Source organism: Capra hircus, chromosome 17 (assembly GCF_001704415.2).
Source record: "Capra hircus breed San Clemente chromosome 17, ASM170441v1, whole genome shotgun sequence".
Lineage (NCBI taxonomy): Eukaryota > Metazoa > Chordata > Mammalia > Artiodactyla > Bovidae > Capra > Capra hircus.
This window is the reverse complement of record NC_030824.1, coordinates 1,882,017-1,901,621: the sequence shown is the minus strand read 5'-3', so window position 1 is coordinate 1,901,621 and position 19,605 is coordinate 1,882,017. Positions and strand designations below refer to the sequence as shown.

At 61.6% G+C, this 19,605-nt stretch overlaps 2 protein-coding genes across 6 annotated transcripts; one reads left to right on the top strand and one right to left on the bottom strand.

Moving 5' to 3' along the window:
- CCDC157 (coiled-coil domain containing 157) lies at positions 7-13,850 on the top strand. Of its 4 annotated transcripts, XM_018060987.1 has the most exons (12): positions 38-145; positions 3,083-3,214; positions 4,218-4,476; positions 6,162-6,333; positions 7,221-7,845; positions 8,485-8,571; positions 8,942-9,132; positions 9,484-9,660; positions 9,742-9,910; positions 10,977-11,116; positions 11,542-11,630; positions 11,726-12,059. In XM_018060987.1, exons 3-12 carry the CDS (start codon positions 4,229-4,231, stop codon positions 11,973-11,975), a joined length of 2,148 nt encoding a protein of 715 aa, XP_017916476.1. In that variant the 5' UTR covers positions 38-145; positions 3,083-3,214; positions 4,218-4,228; the 3' UTR covers positions 11,976-12,059. The 4 variants fall into 4 exon arrangements, with proteins under 4 accessions (XP_017916478.1, XP_017916477.1, XP_017916475.1 ...); XM_018060989.1 differs by lacking the exons at positions 3,083-3,214; positions 11,726-12,059 and adding an exon at positions 13,191-13,850 and having other exon boundaries at positions 7-145; XM_018060988.1 differs by lacking the exon at positions 3,083-3,214 and having other exon boundaries at positions 7-145; positions 8,485-8,550.
- RNF215 (ring finger protein 215) lies at positions 13,906-18,004 on the bottom strand. 2 transcript variants are annotated; one of them, XM_018060990.1, is made up of 9 exons: positions 17,664-18,004; positions 17,279-17,422; positions 16,690-16,761; positions 16,524-16,609; positions 15,931-16,087; positions 15,408-15,527; positions 15,171-15,314; positions 14,827-14,929; positions 13,906-14,737 (listed from the first exon to the last, which is right to left on the bottom strand). In XM_018060990.1, exons 1-9 carry the CDS (start codon positions 17,952-17,954, stop codon positions 14,715-14,717), a joined length of 1,140 nt encoding a protein of 379 aa, XP_017916479.1. In that variant the 5' UTR covers positions 17,955-18,004; the 3' UTR covers positions 13,906-14,714. The 2 variants fall into 2 exon arrangements, with proteins under 2 accessions (XP_017916479.1, XP_017916480.1); XM_018060991.1 differs by having other exon boundaries at positions 15,171-15,527; positions 17,529-17,755.

The window sequence follows — 19,605 nt, the reverse complement described above, 5'->3', positions numbered from 1 at the left end:
CCCCACGAGCGAGACGCCGTTGCCATGGCAGCGGCAGGGGAGCAGGGCTAGGTTTTGCACCGGATCGCCGGAGCTGCAGGAGCGCCTGGGGGCAGTTCCAAGAACCCGCCAGACACAGGGGCTGAGGCTGCGACGCCGGAGACTGGTGAGACTTTTTACATCTTCCGCCCCGACGCCCGGATCCCCCTCTCCTTTACTCTGCCAGGCCATTTCCCCTCTCCCTCCGACCCCCGCCTTCTAAATCCCGGGTTCTCTCCCACTGGGCTCCCACTTTGGCCAGATCTCCTCCTGCCTATTCTTCCAAGCTCTTCTATACTTCAGGTCCGCATCTCCAGACCCCTTCCCAAGTCTCAATCCCTAATTCCCACTGGTCCCTTTTCCCGCGGTCCTGTCTTTTCCAGTTCCACCCCCGCCTTCCGTAGTCCCGCCCTCCAACCGGGTGGACCCACTCAGATCTAGGTTTCTTCTTTAGGCTCCACCCCTCACGTCCGCAGGTTGGTCCCCCACCCCCTGGCACACCACGATCCCCCTCTTTTCGCTTCTCCTCCTGGGGGCTTCTCTTCCCTTTCCCCTCTCCCCTCCCTCCTAACTCCAGAATGTGTCTGGCTCTGAAGCCTTGCCTGGACTTCAGTTTCTTCACCGATGAAATGGGGGTGTGGCGGGGGGAGTGATAGGAAAAGATGCCCTCCCAAGTCTCCTCTCGTGTCTCTTTCTCACACCATAGCTGATTGATGTTAGTGTTACTATTAACGTTGAATTATAACGATAGTTAGGATTTGTTGAACATGTACCATGAGCCAGACTCTGTGCCAAACACTACATGCATTCCATCATTTGTTTCTCAGAGCAACTCATTTACAGATCTTCAATTTACATGGTGGAGTGGGAATCCAAACCCAGGCCTTTCTTACTGTTTACTGGTGCACTTACTTGGTTACTTGCTTTGTCTTCACTGGATTCCTTCAGTATCCCCCCGGGGTATCCAGGCAGTTAGCAATCCTGAGTCAGAGACTGACGCTGCTGTATAGATGGGTTTAGAGTTTCCAAAGCATTTCCATGGGTGCACTGGTCAGGATATGTGAAATCGCTCAGTCGTGTCCGACTCTTTGCAACCCCGCGGACTGTAGCATACCAGGCTCCTCCGTCCATGGGATTTTCCAGGCAAGAGTACTGGAGTGGGTTGCCATTTCCTTCTCCAGGGGATCTTCCTGACCCAGGGATCGAACCCAGGTCTCCCTCATTGCAGGCAGATGTCTGAGCCACCAGGGAAGCCCACTGGTCAGGAGGTAGGCATAATCTTTACCTGAAGGGTAGGGTCCCAGGGCTGAAGACAAAGAAGGGACTTGAATGTTGAACAGAAGCGAAGGAAAGGTTCCTTCACTCCTCTGTGGGTTAAAATCCACCTTGGGCTGAGGGACCTATGGAGAGGCAAGGTTACCAGCTGCTCCCACCCCAGGCTAGTGGTGGCTCAGTTAGTGCCATCACTTGTGTGACCTCAGAAGCAGTGCAGGGCTGGAAGCTTCAGGCTGAGGATTCTACTCAAGACCCAGGAACGATGGAGAAAGCTTGTGTCCAATGCTCCTTCACTTGACACACACACACACGTGGTTCTCAAACCAGGCTTATATGTGCAAATTCCCGCTGTTCGGAAGAAATGGTGCAGGGTAACCTCGGATGTCTTTTCAGTGTTGTGTTCTCCTCTTGTATATTCTTGCGGCTTTGGCATTTGCTGCTGCTCATCAGGATCAGAATCTGGGGCCTTCCCTGGTGGTCCAGTGGTTAAGAATCCACCTTCCAGTTCAAGGGTTGCAGGTTTAATCCCTGGTGGGGGAACTAAGATTCCACATACCAAGGGGCTAACTAGGCCCACCCACCACAGCTACCAAGCCCAAAGGCCACAACTAGAGAGTCAAAAATAAATAAATTTTTTTAAAAGAACCATAATCTCACATCTGGCCCCAGAGGGCCACTGTAGTTATTTGAGGGCGAACAGGTTATTGTGTCTTTGTGTCTACACAAGCAAGCTCCTGAGTTCCAGGTCCTTTACCTCCTGAGAACCCCTCCTCCCACGGTGGGATTTCTTGTTTGCTTTATTTATTTCCTTCTTGCCGTTCCAGGAGGGAAACCCAGAATATTTCAGTCGGTTTTTCCATTTGTTTCTGCCTCATCCTTTGGGGACATAACATCTCATGGGTGATGTCTCAGGAGACGTCACCACTGGGGCAACATATGTACGTGAGACGTTGACCTGTGTGTGTTTGTGACCTGTGTGCATTTCCACCCGTATCACCCCAGCTGTGGGAGAAACTGCTGTACTGACACAGCCGTGACTTACTTCCTGCAGAGACCCTCACCAGCTTGCTGGTGGCCTGGGCTGTGTGCCCTGCTCTGTTCCTATTCTTTAAAGACAGTGCCCAGCACATAGTAGCTACTCAGTCACCATTTTTTTTTTTTTTTTTGCTTACTGAACACTGGATCTGACCCCCGCCCCCTGCTCTGTCCAGTGCAGTGGCCACCAGCCCCTGTGGTGCTGTATTTGAAAGTGGTGGCTGGCCCAAATTGGGATGTGCTATGCATGTCACATAGACATTGGATTTTTAAGACAATATCTTTATACTGATTTCACATTGAAGAGATATTTTCAGTATAGTAAGTTAAATAATATATGTTATTAAAATTAATTTACCTCTTTTTACTTTTTTTTTTTTAATGTGGTGAGTATAGAATTTTCAGTCCGGAATGTGGCTCGCATTGTATTTCTTTTAGACAGTGCTGCTCTAGAAGTAGCACTGCCTGAAGTCAGAGCAGAGATGTTGGACACAAGAATGCCAGCTCCCTGAGTGACCTCGGCCTAGCCCCCTAACTTCCCAGAGCCTCAGTTCCCTCATCTGTTTAAAGGTGGTGGATTTGGGGAGTGACACCCAGCAGGTCTCATGGTCAGAGCCAGCGGCGCCCCGAGCTCAAGGCCAGCAGCCCTCACTGCTCCTCCCGCTTGGGGTAGCCCACTTCTTCCACGGCAACCTCCTCCCAAGAAGCCCTCCCAGAGTGCACACTCCCTCACTCTCCGTTAATCTACTCCCAGGGACCGAAGGGCTGGACCCGGGAAGCCAGGCAGCTGGCTGAGCATCTGACCTTAAGCCCCAGAGCCTGCAGGCAAGTCTGAGAGCCGGGCACACTCAGATGTCCAGCTGCACGGACAGACACCTGTAGAGAGGTGAGGAGAGGGCCAGCCCTCTGGGAGGCTGGCTGGCCCTCAGGAACTACCCTGGGGCCCTCTGGGTTTCCCTGCCTCTGTGGGTACAGGCAGGCCCTAGGGTCCCTGCCCAGGTGGCCAGGTCACACTGCAGTGGGAGAGGTGTGACCCAGAGGAAACGGATGGGCACAGGTTCAGAAACGAGTGCCCGCATGGGAGCTGCTGCTTGTAGCTGACGGTGTGCGGAGTGGAGGGGACAGGGGAGCGGAGAGAGGACAAGGGGAGGGGTGTACCGACGGGCGGCCTTTCTCCCCAGGGCCAGAGAGAGTCCCAGGGGGCTGCCGGCCAGTGTAATGTGGTCAGATAGGCTTGGCCCAGATCTCCATAGCAGAAGTGGATCAGATTCCAGCGGGTAGGCCCGTGGCCCAGCTGGCAGCTGCAGCAGCGGCCCAAGTAGGAGGCGACAGTGGCCAGGGGTGGCCCAGCGCTCCCCGTCATGCTGTAGCTACAGCTCTCTCTTAGTTGTCAGGGGCCTGTCCAGGGTTTTGCTCAGAGAGGGGTGGCCAGCAGGTACATCCTCCTGCACAGCTGTATAAACAAATAAAAATAAACGGGCTTCCCCAGTGGCTCAGAGGTAAAGAATCCACCTGCGATGCAGGAGACACAGGAGACTGAGGCTCGATCTCTGGGTTGGGGAGATCCCCTGGAGGAGGAAATGGCAACCCACTCCACTGTTCTTGCCTGGGAACACAGCTGTTAGGCACCCAGCATTTAGCAGGGGCCTGCCACACAGGTCCTCAGAGGAGCTGTGGACCAATGGACTCGGCCATGTGGGCATGGGGTGGGGTGGATAAGAGGGAGGCTGGTGAGGTCACCCACAAGCAGGTCCCGAGGGGGCCAGGCAACAGTCTTCTCCCCGCTGTCAAGGTTAGATTTCAGCAGGTTTTCTTGAGCTTCCAGAAGCTTCCCCCAGCAGCAGCCACATGGCTTTGGCTCACGGGGGGCCCTCTCTGCCCCACCCCAGGAGCCAGGAGGATGGCGCACCTGCTAGGCAGCCCGGCCTGCATGGACAGCCTACGCAAGGACCTTACCGACCTGCAGGGTGCCATCGTCGACGTGTTCTCCCGCGCCGGGCCCGTGCGCTTCCCCTCCTGGAAGTTCCCCGACCGCGCGGCCTGTGACCTGGATATGGTGGCCCTGCTGGAGCATTACGACCACGTGCCGGGCGACCCTGAGTTCACGCAGCTGGCCCACGCTGTGCTGCTGGAGCTGGTCATCGACAGGTGAGGGCCTCACCCGCACCCGCTCGCTGCAGGATGCCAGCCCCCACCCTGCAAACCCCAGCAGCAGCCCCGGGACCCCCCTCCAGCACCGGCGGTGACAGCCATCACCTTTGAGTGCGTGCCGTCCAGGGCTAGGTCAGCTCAGGCCCCTCAAGGCGCCCGCTTCTCGTGCCATGTCGCGCCGTGTCTCACCATCCATCTTCAGGGAGTTGCCGGCCACCCCGTTGGTGCATGTGGCACCGCGGCTCTGCCACCTGCTTCTCCAGCTGCCTCTTAGGGTTTCTGCACGCCGAGGATGCTACATCTGCTGCTCAGAGTCTCCACCGCAGGCTCTATCCTGTCCCTTCTCTGTGTCATGTGACCAGACACGGGGTGCACTTGTCCACACCCTGGCCCTGCTGGGAAGAGGTCACTGGACTCCCCTCCTGCAGCACCATCGCTTTTATAGCGTCGTTCATGTTAGCAGGGTCATCAGCCTCCACTCCCTGGGGACCGCAGCCCAGGCTCCAAACCTTGCATGCTAACGAGGTCACGGGGCCCAACAGGCGGGGACCGCAGGGGCTTGGGGATGACCTGCCTGGGGACAAAGAGGCCTGGGGTAACTAACCACTCAGAGGCCTAGAGGAGCTGTGGGCGGGAAAGCGCTTCTGGGACCCTATGAGGGGCGGAAGGGGTGTGAGCCCAGAACACACTCTCCTTCCTTCGCTGCTGCACCCTCTCCCAGGAAGGCCCCACCCACTCCCTTCTGGACTGGCCAAGGCCGACCCGCCCGGCACAGCCCAGTCTACCCATGGCCCTCTAGGAAGCTGATGCTGACATGTCTTCCCAGCCCTCGCCTGGCCGCTCTGTCCAGGCCACCCTCCACCCGCCGCACCCCACCCCCAGGCTGCTCATTCATTGTCACAATTCACAGAGGAGGACACCTTGGCCAGAGAGGGGCAGGGCTGGGAGGCACCCTCTCCCCCAGGCCCTGTCTGCCCAAGGCCCTGGGGGGTTTGGACAGCCCTCCTGTACCTGCAGCCACTAAAAGTCACTTTTCTGCCTGGTCTGTCTTATAAACACAGTTCTTTCGTCTTCTTTTAAAACAGCCAGGTTCCCATGCAAATGCCTGTGTCTCTCCCCAACACCCCTTTACCTTAAAATTAGCCCCCTCACTCAGGGGAGGAGAGGGACCTACCTCTCTCCCTCCAGCCTCTGCTGTCACAGAAGCAGCTCGTCACACAGGAGAAGTCCCCCCCCCACCCGCCACAACACACATACACACACCTAGAATCAAGAAACCACAGGGCGCACTGCCCCGCACCCTTGCCCTGAGGCGTGTGCGGCCTCCCCCATGCGCGGCTTCATTGGTGTCCTCTGTGAGGTAAAGACTCTGAGCCCTGTGAGGGAAGGCGGCCACTCAGCCAGCACGTCGTGAGCATCCAGCCTCCCAGAGCCTCCCAGTCCAGTGGGGAACAGCCGGGCAGAAGTGCTACCACCCAGGAGGCCCCAGAGAGGCCCCAAGCTTAGCCTTCAGAGAAGGCTTCCTGGAGGAAGTGGCTCTTGGGTTGTGCAGAGCATACTGTGAGATGCTCCAAGCCCCTGAGGCCCAGGCCAGTCTCACTGGCCGGAAGCCACTGGACTTGTGGTGCCAGGGTGCGTTGGCACCAGGCTCTGCCCCAGTCGACCCTACCGTCTCCCCGCAGGCTCTTGCTGCTGCTTCAGAGCTGTGCGAGCTACCTGGAGAACCTGACCTTGGAGCAGATAGTGCCCCCAGCCCGGGCTGCAGGGCCCTGCATGTCCGTGGGGCTCACAGTACGACGCTTCTGGAACAGTCTGCTGAGGCTGGGCATGCTTAGCCAGCAGGCGGCCCTCCAGGTGCGTCCACCACTCCCCTCCCCCAGCTGTGGTCACCCTCACGCCAGCCCATCAGCCCCAGCTGCCTCGTCCACCACATGAGCACCGTGCCCACTGCTGGCTCCACTCTGGAAGTTAGCAATGCAGGCCTTGAGGGTCACGCTGGGGCCTCCCGGCTCTGTAGTGTACACTGTGGGACTTTGGAAAACTCCTGCCCACTCTGAACCTCAGTTTGTTCATCTGTGCAGTGGGAGTGACGACAGTCCTTACCTCCCAGGGCGTGTTTGAGTAATGGAGATTATGAAAGTGTTAGTCACTCAGTCATTTTTTACTCTCTGCGACCCCATAGACTGTAGTCCACCAGGCTCCTCTCTCCATGGGAATTCTCCAGGCACGAATACTGGAGTGGGTAGCCATTCCCTTCTCCAGGGGAATCTTCCAGACCCAGGGATGGAACCCGGGTCTCCCACATTGCAGGCAGATTCTTTACCATCCGAGTCCCCAGGGAAGCCCCGATGGGGTTTACGATGAGCCCCATTTGTCCCGGGTCGCCCCGTCACCCTCACAACCACCTGTGGGCAGGACCACTGTCACCATAACGGGAAGGAAGCCAAAACCGAGAGTGGCTTCAGTGACACACGAGCAGATGGGTCCACTCAGCAAGGGCCCCGCGCCCGGCAGCTGTGTCCGTCACCGTGTCACTCTCCCCGTGCCAGGCGGGTACCTGCATTGACCTGGGCTTGGTAACGGAGGCAGCAGAGAGGAGAAGCGCGCTCCCATGCACGCTGCTGCCTGTATCCCAGTGCTTGAGCATTGGGCGAGGCTGCTGTCACAAGAATCCCCAGGGAGCCGGTCACCACCCAGGCCTGTCTCCCTCATCTGCCTTCTCTTTCTTTCCCTGACCACAGAAAAGGGCAAATCAAGGAGAGACCCTCACCTCCAAGCCCACAGCCAAGGGCGAGCCTGCCAGGAGCCCGGAACTGGGGACCGCCCAGCTTGTCAAGGCACCCTCCCCAGTGCCAGGCCTGCCCCAGGCCTGCCCAGAGCAGGACAGCCTCCCTGTCAGCATCTCGCTGCAGCGTCCAGGCGGGACGGCCGAGAACACCAGGAGTGTCCACTCCCAGACTGTAGAGACGGCCCTGGTGCCCTGTGACGCGTGCACCAGCGTCCAGGGCAGCCTGCGGGAGGTGGGCAAGGTGGTCATCAACCTGTGTCAGAGCCAGAACCTGCCCTCGTCGCTGGGCCGCTTCCAGCAGCTGGTGCAGGACAGCATGGGGCACAGGCCACTGCCGGCTGCCACCGTGGGCCTCTGGGCGGCCGAGCAGAGCAAAGACCTGGCGCGCCTCAGCAAGCTCATGGGGCCCCTCAGGGCCCAGCTGGAGGAGGCCGAGGGCCAGAAGGACGGGCTGAGGAGGCAGGTGGGTGAGCTGGAGCAGACCCTGCAGCAGGAGCGGGCGGTGCGGCAGCGGCAGGCCGAGGAGGCCGAGCAGCGCCGGGCCCAGTGGGAGCGCGAGAGGCAGCAGCTGCTCGCAGGTCAGCCCCTGAAGCCAGGCCCTGGCGCCATCCAAGCGTGGGCTCCCCCAGGAGCCAACCCTGCAGCAAGGGGGTGGAAGAAACCTGGGCTGGAGACTCAGGGTAGAGAAGGCAGGGAAAGGGGTGCGCTCGCCAGGCTGGTTACCCTGCCGGCAGCCTGAGCCCCATCCCACTGGGGAACGCAGGAGCGTAGAGAACAGGAGTCGTCCCACCAGAGGGGCGAGGGGGCCGGGGGATTCACACACTCCTTTGGGTCACTGAAGGGAACTCATGGGAGCTCACCCCACTCTGGTACCCCCAGCCAGCAGAGGCGCCCCTCTGACCTCCGCAGAAGCTGTCAGGCAGAGAGACATGGCCTTGGGCCTCGCAGCGGGCCAGCCCCCGTGGAGGTCGTGAAGCCTGAGGGAGCTGGGGCGAGCTGCCGCCCTTTCTAAACAACCCTGTTGCCCCCCGGGAGGACATGGAGGCCCAGAGAGGTGCAGACACATGGCAGCGCCCAAGAGAAAGCAGGGTGGAGAGGCCAGGCCTGCCAGCACCTCCCCAGAGCCCCTCCCAAGTGTCCCACCATGGCGTGGGGCGCACTAGGCATGAAACCCCCGCCAGGCCCTGGGGAGACTCTGAAGGGCCTCTCTCTTGCAGCTGCCACAGAAACAAGTGACCTCAAGACGAAGGTGGCCACCCTGGAGGGGGAGCTGAAGCAGCAGCGTGAGTCCACGCAGGCCGTGGGTGAGGAGTCCCGCCGTGGAGCCCGTCACCTGAGCCCTGCGCTCGGTGGCCAGACCACCAGCCCCCAGTCTCTGTCTCCCGGGCTTCGGGGGCAAAGCCAAGGGAACCACAGAGGAGGCTGGGACTGACCGGCCACACCGCTGGGTGATGCCACCTCCCACCCAGAGAGGGCCTTCTGTTTCCAGCACCCATCTTCGGGCAGGGCTTGGAGCCCCACTCTGTGGCTGAGGACAAACACCGAGGCCCAGAGACGTGCTGTGACAGTACCCCCCCACCCCCCTTCCCAGGTCCCATCCTGGGTCAGAGGCCATGCAGGGAGTCCCCAGTGCTCCCGGGCCCTGCCCCTTCCCACACGCGCTCCTTCCTGCAGAGAGCAAAGCCCAGCAGCTGCAGGCAGAGGCTGAGCACCGGTTGGAGGCCGAGCGGCAGGTGCGGCAGCTGGAGCAGCAGGTGGAGCTGCTGGCGGGGCGGCTGGAAGGGGCCAGCCAGCAGATCCGCTGGGCCAGCACGGAGCTGGACAAGGAGAAGGCCCGCGTGGATAGCATGGTCCGCCACCAGGAGGTGAGGCTGGGCCCTCCTCCGCGCCTGGGCTCCCACAACAAAGGGTCCGGGGAGACAAAACTCCACCGAGGGGGGACATGCTGGAGACCTCAGAATTCCTGAGTGGAGATCACGACTCGAAAGAAGTGGGCGGAGCCAGGCTGGCGGGAGTCAGCCAACTGCTTTCCAGGGGGCGGGGTCTGCAAGCCTAGGGGCCTGGCCTTGCCCGGGGCTGTGATTCGGCTCGCTTCGGCCCTCCACGCCTCCCACTGCACGCAGGTGCACAGACGGGATGCAGCACAAGGGGGTGGGCTTGGGGACGGTCGCCTCCCGTGTCCCTCACGGCCTGCCTCTCGCCCACCCCCGGCTCAGTCCCTGCAGGCCAAACAGCGAGCCCTGCTGCAGCAGCTGGACAGCCTGGACCAGGAGCGCGAGGAGCTGCGGGGCAGCCTGGACGAGGCCGAGGCCCAGCGGGCCCACGTGGAGGAGCAGCTGCAGAGCGTGCAGGGCGAGAGAGAGCAGGGGCAGTGCCAGCTCCAGGCCCAGCAGGTGCGGGGCGGGGCGGGGCCGGCTCCTCCCGGGGGCGGGGCTGCGAGCCGGTCCTCAGCTCGGAGCCTGCCCCGCCCCCAGGAGCTGCTACAGAGCCAGCAGCGGGAAAAGCAAGGCCTGGAGCAGGCGACCACGGACCTGCGGCTGACCATCTCGGAGCTGGAGCGGGAGCTCGTGGACCTGAGGGAGCGGGAAAGGCTGCTGGTGGCCTTCCCGGACCTGCACAGGCCCGCGGAAGCCCAGATCCAAAGTAGGGACCCGGGCTTGGTGCAGAGGACGCGCTGGGGCCTGGGGCCGGCGGGCGGCTGGGGGCTCGTCTGGGCAGGACACTGGGGTCTGCAGCGAGGGTGGTGGGGGTGCAGCCGTGTGGCCTCCAGAGCCCCCGTGACACCCGGGTGCTTTGTGTTGTCCACTCCTGCTGTGGACAGGGACACAGAGGCCCAGCAGTGAGGTGACTGCTCAGAGTCACACAGCCAAGTCCAGACACCGGCCTGGCTGCCTCTGCAGCCTGTGCCCTGTCACATGCCAGCCCTGGCTCAGCTTCCGTGTCCCCCATCCCGGCATCTCCCCAAACCACACCACGGGGCCAGCTCCAAGGGCGCAATGACCCCAACTGTCCAATGTCTGGGACCCCATGGCATGGGAGCGCTAGAGACCCAGCTCAGAAGACCGGCTGCCAGGCCACCTGGGTCCTCCAGCCCCTAGAGCTCTGGGTGAATCTGGTGCAGAGCTGGCAGGATGATCCACTGCGATCTAGCTGGTCACGTAGGTCATCAGTTCTGAGTGCTGGGCCTCGTGATGCCCTGTCGACCGACCCACAGGCAGGTGACGAACCAGGAAACGGATAACGAGCGGCAGCAGCTTGCCTGGTTCAGTCAGTGGGGAGTACCCATCCCCCAGCAGTGGGAAGGAACATCCTCGCTGAATTCCTGGCCCTCAAACCCAGGAGCTGGCCATGACTTTGGGCAAGTCACTGTCTCTTGTGCCCTCCAAAAACGGGTAGCCTTGGAAGAGCTTCACTTCCTTGCCTATTTGCTAAATCTTCAGTGAGCTCGAGTTCCCCCACCCCCACCCTAGCTCTCAAATTCTGCAAGGCTGCGGTCACCTCCCAGCAGGCAGGGGGCTACGGAGCAGGGGCAAAGCCTCAGGAGAAGGAAGGTGCGGGAGGCCCAGAGCACCGACCCCGCCCACTTCCCTGTGCCTGTGGGGCCACACGGCCCAAGGCACGGTACATCTGCCCTCGGAAGTGCTGTCCCGCTGGGCACAACAAGAGGGCGACCTGCTGGGTGTGCAGTGCCAGGCGTGCGTCCCCATAGGCTCTGGCAACGTCACGGACGACATGGAGAGGCAGGTGCAGGCCAACGACATCCGCATCCGGGTCCTGCAGGAGGAGAATGGGCGGCTGCGGTCCATGCTGTCCAAGATCCGGGAGGTGGCCCAGCAGGGGGGCCTCAAGGTGGGCAGCATAGCTCCCCAGCCCGAGAGAGGCCAGCCCCTGGGGACTCGGAAGAGGTCCCCTCAACCCAGCGGAGGTCTTGGGCTTCCCCAGGGAACCCACCGCCAGCCCTGCTCCTGGCACCTGGGGCCCTCCCAGCAGGTGGCTTTAGCTGTGCCTGCTGTGAAGACTCCCACGATTCAGCCAGGCGTGAGGGTGTCTACCCTCCAAGCCCCCTCCAGCCCTTTGAGCCCAGGAGCCTCATCCAAAAGCAAACCTTCCCACCCTTAAGAGCTGACAGGCCCCAGGAGGCTTCCCAAACCTGGCCCTCAGAGGAAGTTGTGGACCACAGGTGCAAGCCCTCCCCCCGACCCTGCCCTCTATGGCACCCTCTCTGGTGGGTGTAGAGGGGCCCTGGGCCTTGCTGAGCTCAGTTTTCTTTGCAGCTGATCCCGGAGGACCAGCTCTGGGCCCCTCGCGGCAAGGGAATCCAGGGAGCAGAGCCCCCAGCGCAGACCCCAAGGACATACCCGGGGTGAGTGAGGCTTTGTCAGAGGTGGGGCGCGTGGCAGGGGTGGGGGAGCCCGCTCGCTCGCTCACGGGGGATCTTGCCGTCTGGTCTTCCCTCAGGGTCCCGGGCAGGCGGCACTCGCCGGGCAGCAGGCCAGCCAGTACAGGCAGGGCCCTGCCGGGCCAGCCCCAGGCATCCCCGCCACTGCGGCCCCACAGCCGGCCCGGCAAGTCCTCCCCGGAGGATGTGACCTCCCCGACCAACTGCACCCAGAGCCCCATCCGTGCCTTGGCCAGGCTGAGGAGGAGACTGTCACCAAGCAGGGGCCGGGCCAGCCCTGCACACCAGCCCCAGGAGCGGCCCAAGTAACCTGCCAGTTGGGGGGTAGGCTGCAGGGCAGGCAGCTGGCAACCCACCAGGTGTAATAAAGCCCAGGCCACCTGCCCACGGCAACCTTGGCCTTACTGCCTTCCTCCCCGTTCCTGAGTCCCCAGTCCTGAGGGTCACTGGCTGGCAGAGGCCTGGCACACCACATGCCCTCCGTGGAGGGGAACCTCCCGCCTCCCTCCTGATGGGCAACAGGGGACAAGGACACGCTGAGGGCAGAAAGAAGCTTCTAGCATCTGGGCCACCTGAAAGGCAGTCTTTTGATTCGCTACCCCCCCCCACCCCCCCACCCAGAGCAAAGGCTAAGGGATAATGTAGACACACTGGCCCCGCCAACGAAGAGCAGGGTCAGAGTCAGGGGTGTGCAGGCAAAGGGGGATGGCCCGGTGAGGACCTCGAGGCAAGGAAGGGGTCAGAGGCAGGCAGGGGCCACCCAGCTGCGCACCCGGGGGTGGGGACACCAAGGACCCCAGAGTCAGCCTTCCTTTTACTGAGGAATGCCTCATCTTCAGGACACACGAGTGACGAAGGCTTTCTCTAAATCCAGGAGGTTAGTTCCCCACGAGGCCACTGGAGGCGGGGCAAGGCTTTACCTAGCCAGAGAGGGGCCACCGCCGCCGCCAGCTTGGCTGTCCCAGGCCTGTCCCGTGGGGCCCCAGCACCGAGGCCTGCAGGCTCGCCAGCCCTCAGGAGCCCGGTTTTCCTCACGAAGCCTCCGGCCTGCCCTGAGCCCCCTCACCTGTGAAGGGCAGGCGCTAAGGCCTTACTGAGGACTTCCGGGAGTGGGGGGGCTCTTGGCCTTCTGGGACAGTTTTTCCCGGGCAGGATGCCAACAGGTAGAGCACCTCTGTTTACAGAGAAAGGTCAAGAGGGGGCATGTGTGGTCAGGGTGTGGTTGGGGTGAGCCCAAGTCCTGCTTCTGTGGAGCCCGGGGGGCTCGCTGAACTAGGCCCTTCACAGGGCGGCTCGCTGAGGCAGGAGCCTGAAAGCCAGGGGCGAACCTGTCAGCTCGGCTCCGCTCTGCACCCGTTCAGCAGTTCACAGGTCCATATATCAGACGTCCGAGCCCCGCACGGCTGGGTTCTCTGCTCAGGGCCTTAGAATCAGGCCGAAATGAAAGCATCTGCCAGGCTGCATTCCTTTTGCAAGGGACTGGGGCAGATTCCAGGCTCCTTCTGACTGCTGGCCGCATTCCAGCTCCTGCAGCTGCCGAACAGAGGTCTGTTTCCTCGCTGGCCGCCGCCAGGGCCGCTCTTGGCTCCGAGAGGCCGTCTAACTTCTCGCCACGTGGCTCCTCCATCTTCGAGTCAGCAACAGAGAATATCTCAGGCTCCGATCCCCTCTACGCTTCAAATTCCTGACTTCCTCTTCCTCTACCAGCTGGGGGAAACGCTCTGCTTTTAATGGGCTCCCCTGGTTAGGTCAGGCCTCCCTGGACACCTGCCTTCCCACACATTAAGGTCAGCCATGCCATACAGCACAACCTAATCACGGGAGTAGACTCCATCAGTGTCCCAGTTCCAGGGTCACACAGTGTGTGTTCATGGGGGCCGGGGGCATCCTAGGGGCTGTTTTATTTTTTGGCTGCACTGGGTCTTCCTTGCTGTGTGGGGGCTTTCTCCAGTTGTGGCGAGCGGGGGCGACTCTCCAGTTGCAACGCAAGGCCTTCTCACCATGGTGGCTTCTCTCGTCGCAGAGCATGGTCTCTAGGGCGCGCCACCTTAGTCGCCCCGAGGCACGTGGAATCTCCCCAGACCAGGGATTGAACCTGTGTCCCCTGCACTGGAGGCGGTTCTTAACCACTGGGTCACCAGGGAAGTCCCCTTCGGAGGCATTTTAGAGTCCTCCACCTCCCACAGGCAGTAGACCCCGAAGGTGACTTGTTTATCTTAAAACATCCACACATTTTACATCTTATATTAAAATATATCCATGTTTATTTTAATACTAAACCTCTTTGAGCCCCAATTATTTTTTTAATAAAAATGGATGACCCTGGAAAATGTACCACATTTACTCTGTGGCTTCAAGTATCCTGGTCAGCAACCTGTAGCCCCACAGAGCAGCACAGGGCTAGATGGTTTCTAAGGCCTCTGGTCCCAGCCAGGCCCCAGATGGGAGCCCAGCTGGACAGGCCCTGGGACCCACGGCCCCAAGTGCCCAAAGGCCCAATGCCAGCAGGCAGTGGGGGCCTCTAGGTTCAACATCATAGCCTTGACCAAGGTGTGTCCACAAGATGGTCAGGCTAGGGTGCCTCCAAGGCCAGATGGCGCCTCCCCTGACCCACCCCCCAATAAATATGCACAGAACCTGGCCACTGCAGCCTCAGCCCTCAAGGATGCCCTGCCAGCTAGGCCAGGGAGCTCCCAGAGCTCTGGGAACAGGGGCACTGCCCACACCCTCTTCCCCAGATGCCTGGCGGGGGTCCTGGGAGCTGCCTTTGAGGAGACAGACAGAGACACCCCAGGATGGCAGACAAGGGCCCCAAAGCTGCCTCTCTTCCTGCCAGGTCCGAGCCGTGCACCCTCAGGCTGGGGACGGTGGTCCCTCCCTCCTGGTGTGGATGTGGGTGGGGGACACCTTGCCCCTGAGCAGGGAGGCCCCATCCCTTCCCCCACCCCAGGGCTTTCTGTCCTGCCCCCTGCTGCTGTCCTGTTCCAGGCGTCCAGAACGCAGGCAGGCGGGGCCCCTTCCCCGCATACAGAGACCCCGCCGGGGCAGCTAATCATCGGAGTAGCGGTTCCCTGCAGGAGAGGAGGAGAAATGACAAGGAGAGAGGCATCAGGTGGGAACCAGGTGGAGCCAGCCAAGAGCCCCCACCCTCGGTGCTCACCCAGGACGTTGAATTTGCACAGCGGGCAAGTCTGCTGGAGCATCAGCCAGGGGTCCACGCAGTCTCGGTGGAACTCATGCTTACAGGGCAGCACCCGGAGCCACTGCAGGGGTGGGGGGCATGGGCTCAGGCCACAGGGAAGGCCTCCGGTGGGGGTGCCAGGCCCCGTGCCCTCACCTGAGCTGGAAACCGAAACCCCTGTGGCCCGCCACGCCCCCTCCCCAACCCGTTCTGCTTCCCAGATCTCTGGTGGGGCAGGAAGAAGGCTGGTGGGGGCTCTTCCCAGGTGTGTTGGGAGCAGGGCAGGCATCATAGCCCCGCTGCCCTCTGCCCAGGGCACCAACCTGCTTGTTGCAGAAATAGTCCAGACACACAGCGCATGTCTCAGCACCAGGCTCCGGGGAACTCTGTGCCGCCCGGCCCAACCGGCACCTCCGGGTCTTGAGGGATGCCAGCCTCTGCACCACCCGGCGCTTGAGCAGCTCCACCTTGGGGGGGGGGGCAGGGAAAGGGCAGCACAGTTCCCAGTGCTGGGGACATGGGCCCCCCTCCCATGGGTCCCCCCAAGGGCTGGCTCCCACCTGGCCTCCGGGCTCCCGCCGGCTCTGCCGGGATGCCTGCCGCTGAGCCTGCACCACGAGGCCCGTGCACAGGAGCATGGCCACCAGCAGAATGGCATTCCACAGCTGCTGCAGCGGCTTCTGGGGAGGGAAGCCGGGCATCAGGGCCCCTGGGGCCACCCCACCCCGCATCATCCCCCAGTAAATCCACCCTAAGGACCAGGCAGGCGAGGTCCACGGGCATCACGACCCTGGAGGCACCTGGCTTCATCTTCTGAAGACTCTGTCCTTCCTGGTTTTCACAGGAGAAACCGTGAAACCCAGGTGAGGAGTCTGAAGGGGAGTCAAGGCTTCCAAGAGGCAAATGGATGTGACAAGAGCAGCAGCTAATGCTGACTGCGTGACCCCGGGTCAGGCACCCACCCAGCCCCTGAACCCTCAGAGCAGCCCTGGGAGGTGCAAGAGGTGGTCTCCCTACCTGGGGAGGAGGAGGCCACAGGACTTGAGACAAGGCATGTGTGTACCCGGCCCCCCAAGTACCCACCTGCTCCTGGGCCCGACTGCCTCCCAGGCACACCAAGTCCTGCCACCCTCCGTAGCCATCCTTAGAGAGGCCACAGGTAGTCCACAGGGTCAGCTTCCACTCGATGTTGGCCGACAGGGACTCTCCGCTGGTGATCTCAGCCGTGGCCTGGGTCCTCCTGGGAGGGGAAGCCAGAGGTACCGGACGGAAGGACTCGGGAGGAGAGGCTCAGGCCCACCCGCCCCAGCCTTCTGGGAAGAGGATCCCCTGAGTATCACCCCACAGTAGCCCTTCTGCTTTGGCTTCCAGGCCTGTCGCAGCCACTGGTTTCTCCAGGTCTCGTGACAGCCGGCCAAGGAGGCCCACAAGCTCAGGGAGGAGCCCATCAGGAGCTGGCTTCCTCCATGTGGAGACCAATCCCCTCTGCCGAGAAAGCAGCCTCCTCGCTCCACGCCCTGGCACCTCGCTCCGGTCTCTCCACCCATTTCTCAGGCCAAGAGACTACAGGCTCAGATGAACAGGGAAGGGCCCGGTCCCAAGACCCCTGAGCTCATGGCAAAGCCAGGGAGCCTAGCACCCAAGCCCCGTCCTTTGGAGCCCATGCCCCAACTCACTGCAGCAGTGCCTCCAACAGCTTGGTGACGTTGGAGGAATAATGCAGGACGATCACTGGCCTGAGCAGAAGCTGGGAAATGTCCAGCTGGAGGGGGACAGGGAGGTCAGGCAGCCCGGGTCACCGTCCCCCCAGCCCTGCCCCGCCCCCAGCCTGACTCATTTTACCTCTCGGACCACGTTGTGGTTCAGAACGAGGAGCAGCAGGGCTGAGGCTCCCAGGAAGAGCGCCCTCCGCATCTGCAGGGCAGAGCCAGAGGTCAGCACACAGCCTGCCCACACGCCCACCCCACCACCTACAGCCACAATTGTTCTTGGCTCCTGGTGAGCACTTCCCCTGGACAGACCAGCTGTAAGCAACTTGAGGTCAAGGACAGAAACCCTTATTCCTCCCACCCCCACCTCCAGATGCCCTGTGGGACCCAAACAGCCTGAGCCTTCCCTGGTCCAAGCAGAGCAAGCCTGCCCACCGCACACCCCCCCCCACCCCCCGCAGAACTCCCCATCGGATACTCTCAGAGCCTAGTCAAACTTCTGGACTCTCTCTGGCCTCCTGCCACCTCCCTGCTGCCAAACACCCTGACCCTCGTCTACACCTGGGAGTCCCTTGCCCCATACAGGCCCAGGGCTTCTCTGGAAGGTCCTCAGAGGCCCATCGGGTAGTCTGGCCCTAGTAATTGCCTTGAAAACCCTTTCTCCAGCCCCTCTTCCACATACCACCACCCCTGCTACCCCCCACCCCTCACCCACCCCGCACCTGCTGAACCAGAGCCTTGGGATAGGCCTGTGGGCCAGCGCCCTGACTCTTCTGGTGAATCTGGGCCTCCTGCTCTTTGCCCACGTATGCCACCGCAATCCAGCCTTCTACGGGAGCATCCTGCTCAGCATCCACGATGTCCATCTGTGGGGCGAGGAGCCGTGGGTAGAGGGAGGGCGGGGAGGAAGGGGATCGGACGCAGAGCGGATGCAAGGCCAGGGTCTGGGAACGAGTTTGCAAGAGAAAGCACCCGATCTCAGGTTCTGGAAACCGGAGGGCTGGGAGCCTGGGCAGTCTGGGGGAAGGGGCGCTGGGCTGCCAGGGCTTGGTCCAGGATGAAGACCAGATGTGGGTGCAGGGTCTGCGGCGGCTCAGCGGCGCTCACCAGCAGCAAGCGGCCGCCCAGCGGGGGCGCCGGGTCGGCCTCGGGGCCGATCCTCACCCCCTGCAGCACCAGCGCGTCCTGCCGCGGCAGCCTCACGTCCACCCGCACGGCGCGGGCCCCGCCCCGCCCCGCCCCGGCCGCGGGCTCGCCGCCGTCCGCCGCGGCCCCCGGCCCCGCCAGGCCCAGCCAGAGCGGCAGTAGGGGCAGCAGCAGCAGCAGTGGCGACGGCGGCGGCGGCGGAGGAGGCGGCGGCGGCGGCGACCTCAGCGCGGGGCGAGCGGCGGGGCCCATGGCGGGACCCGGGGAACAGACGACGCGGGAACGCCGGGGCGGGGGGGGTGTCCTGGGCGTGGGGGGGTTGTCCTGGGCGTGGGGGGGAGAGGGGGAGAGGCGGGAGCGAGGGCGCAGCCGGACGAGGCGGGGCGCTGAGGGGCGGGGGCGGGGCTGCAGCCGGACGGGGCGGGGCGCTGAGGGGCGGGGCGGGGCTGCAGCCGGACGGGGCGGGGCGCCGGGAGGCGGGGCGGCCCCTCGGCGCCGCCAGCACCCAGGCTGGGCCTCGCGCGCCCCCTGGTGGCCTCGGAGAACGCGGAGCGAAGGCAGCCACGCGGAGGTGGGATGTCAGAGAGCCTGCGCTCGCAGTTTTCCTTTGTCCGATGGCAGAGACCAGAGGAAAGGACCCCGACAGAGATAGGTGAAAAATAGTTGGTGACTCGGGGAGGCCGAGGCACGCCGGCGGGCCCAGAGGGCAGCAGCAAGGAACTTCTGGGGGTCTGGACACTGATACTTGCTCTTGAGCGGCCTGACCTGCCGGTCACAAGGTCGGCCTGGTTCTCCAGTTCTCTACCAGACTGAACTCCCGGAGGCGGACCAGGGACTGGTCTGGCAGGCGGGTGGGTGATGGAGAGGGGGAGCTTGAGACAAGAGTCTTGGAGGGGCAGAGAGAGGTGCCAGGCGTTCCCGGCCCCAGGGGCCCAGTGCCTCAGAGGGGCCCTGAGGCTGGGTCTTCAGGCCAGTCACTTTCCTGGGCTTCGAAACGGGCACGGTAGAAGACCAGCACCGTCACACCCCTGACCAGTCATCTCTTGATGCCTGCAGCAATCTGAAAATTATGTGAATGGTCGCAAAACTTGTCCTTTACTCCCAGGGGTTGCTGCTGCTGGGAGCTGGCTCAGTCTAAAAACTGGGCCTTTAGAAAAACTGTATCGTGATAAAATAACAAAGCCCTAAAGAGGCATGACATTTTATTTTGAAAGTTTTATTTTGAAAGATTTCAAGCATGCGGAAAAATGGAAAGAATATTGCAGGGGACACCTGTGTAACCACCAACACTGAACCACCAAGATGCTCCTGAAGAATTAGTTGGAGAGAATAACACATATAATAAAGGTGCAGTAATCAAAAACAGCATGGGAAAGATAGACATATAGACACGCGGAATAGAATTGGGAGTCCAGAAATAAACCCAGAGATCCACAGGCAGTTGATTTTCAACAAGGGCGCCAAGACCATTCAGTGAGGGCAAGAACGTTCTCTTCCACACATGGTGCTGGGACAACTGGCTATCACATGCAAAAGAATGGGACTCCTACCTCACACTGTATACAAAAATTAACTCAAAATGGACTAATAGTGGAAATGCAAAATGGTGTTGCTGCTGTGGAAATCAGGATGGCGGTTCCTCAAAAACAAACAAACATAGAATTACCCTCTGATCCACTTCTTGGTATATCCAAAAGAATTGAAAGCAAGAACTCAAACAGATGTTGGTACACCAGCGTTCATAGCGGCATTATTCACAACAGCCAAAAGATGGAGACAGGTTTGTTTTGCTTGTTGCACAAGGTGAAACGCTGAGACACTGAGGTTTGCAGCAAAAACAGCCAGGCGAGGAAATAGGAGAACAAGCCTTGAGTCTGCCTCCCCGAAGGCCAGGGGCTCAGGG

Excerpts from the sequence above, each read along its gene's own strand:
- CCDC157 (XM_018060986.1), top strand. The coding sequence starts at position 4,229 with ATGGCGCACCTGCTAGGCAGCCCGGCCTGCATGGACAGCCTACGCAAG. Across the intron at positions 9,911-10,976 it reads CGCGGAAGCCCAGATCCAAA|GCTCTGGCAACGTCACGGAC; the intron begins GTAGGGACCCGG and ends GCGTCCCCATAG. Across the intron at positions 11,117-11,541 it reads CCCAGCAGGGGGGCCTCAAG|CTGATCCCGGAGGACCAGCT; the intron begins GTGGGCAGCATA and ends TTTTCTTTGCAG.
- RNF215 (XM_018060990.1), bottom strand. The coding sequence starts at position 17,954 with ATGGGCCCCGCCGCTCGCCCCGCGCTGAGGTCGCCGCCGCCGCCGCCT. Across the intron at positions 16,610-16,689 it reads ACCACAACGTGGTCCGAGAG|CTGGACATTTCCCAGCTTCT; the intron begins GTAAAATGAGTC and ends GTCCCCCTCCAG. Across the intron at positions 14,930-15,170 it reads ACTATTTCTGCAACAAGCAG|TGGCTCCGGGTGCTGCCCTG; the intron begins GTTGGTGCCCTG and ends CCACCCCTGCAG.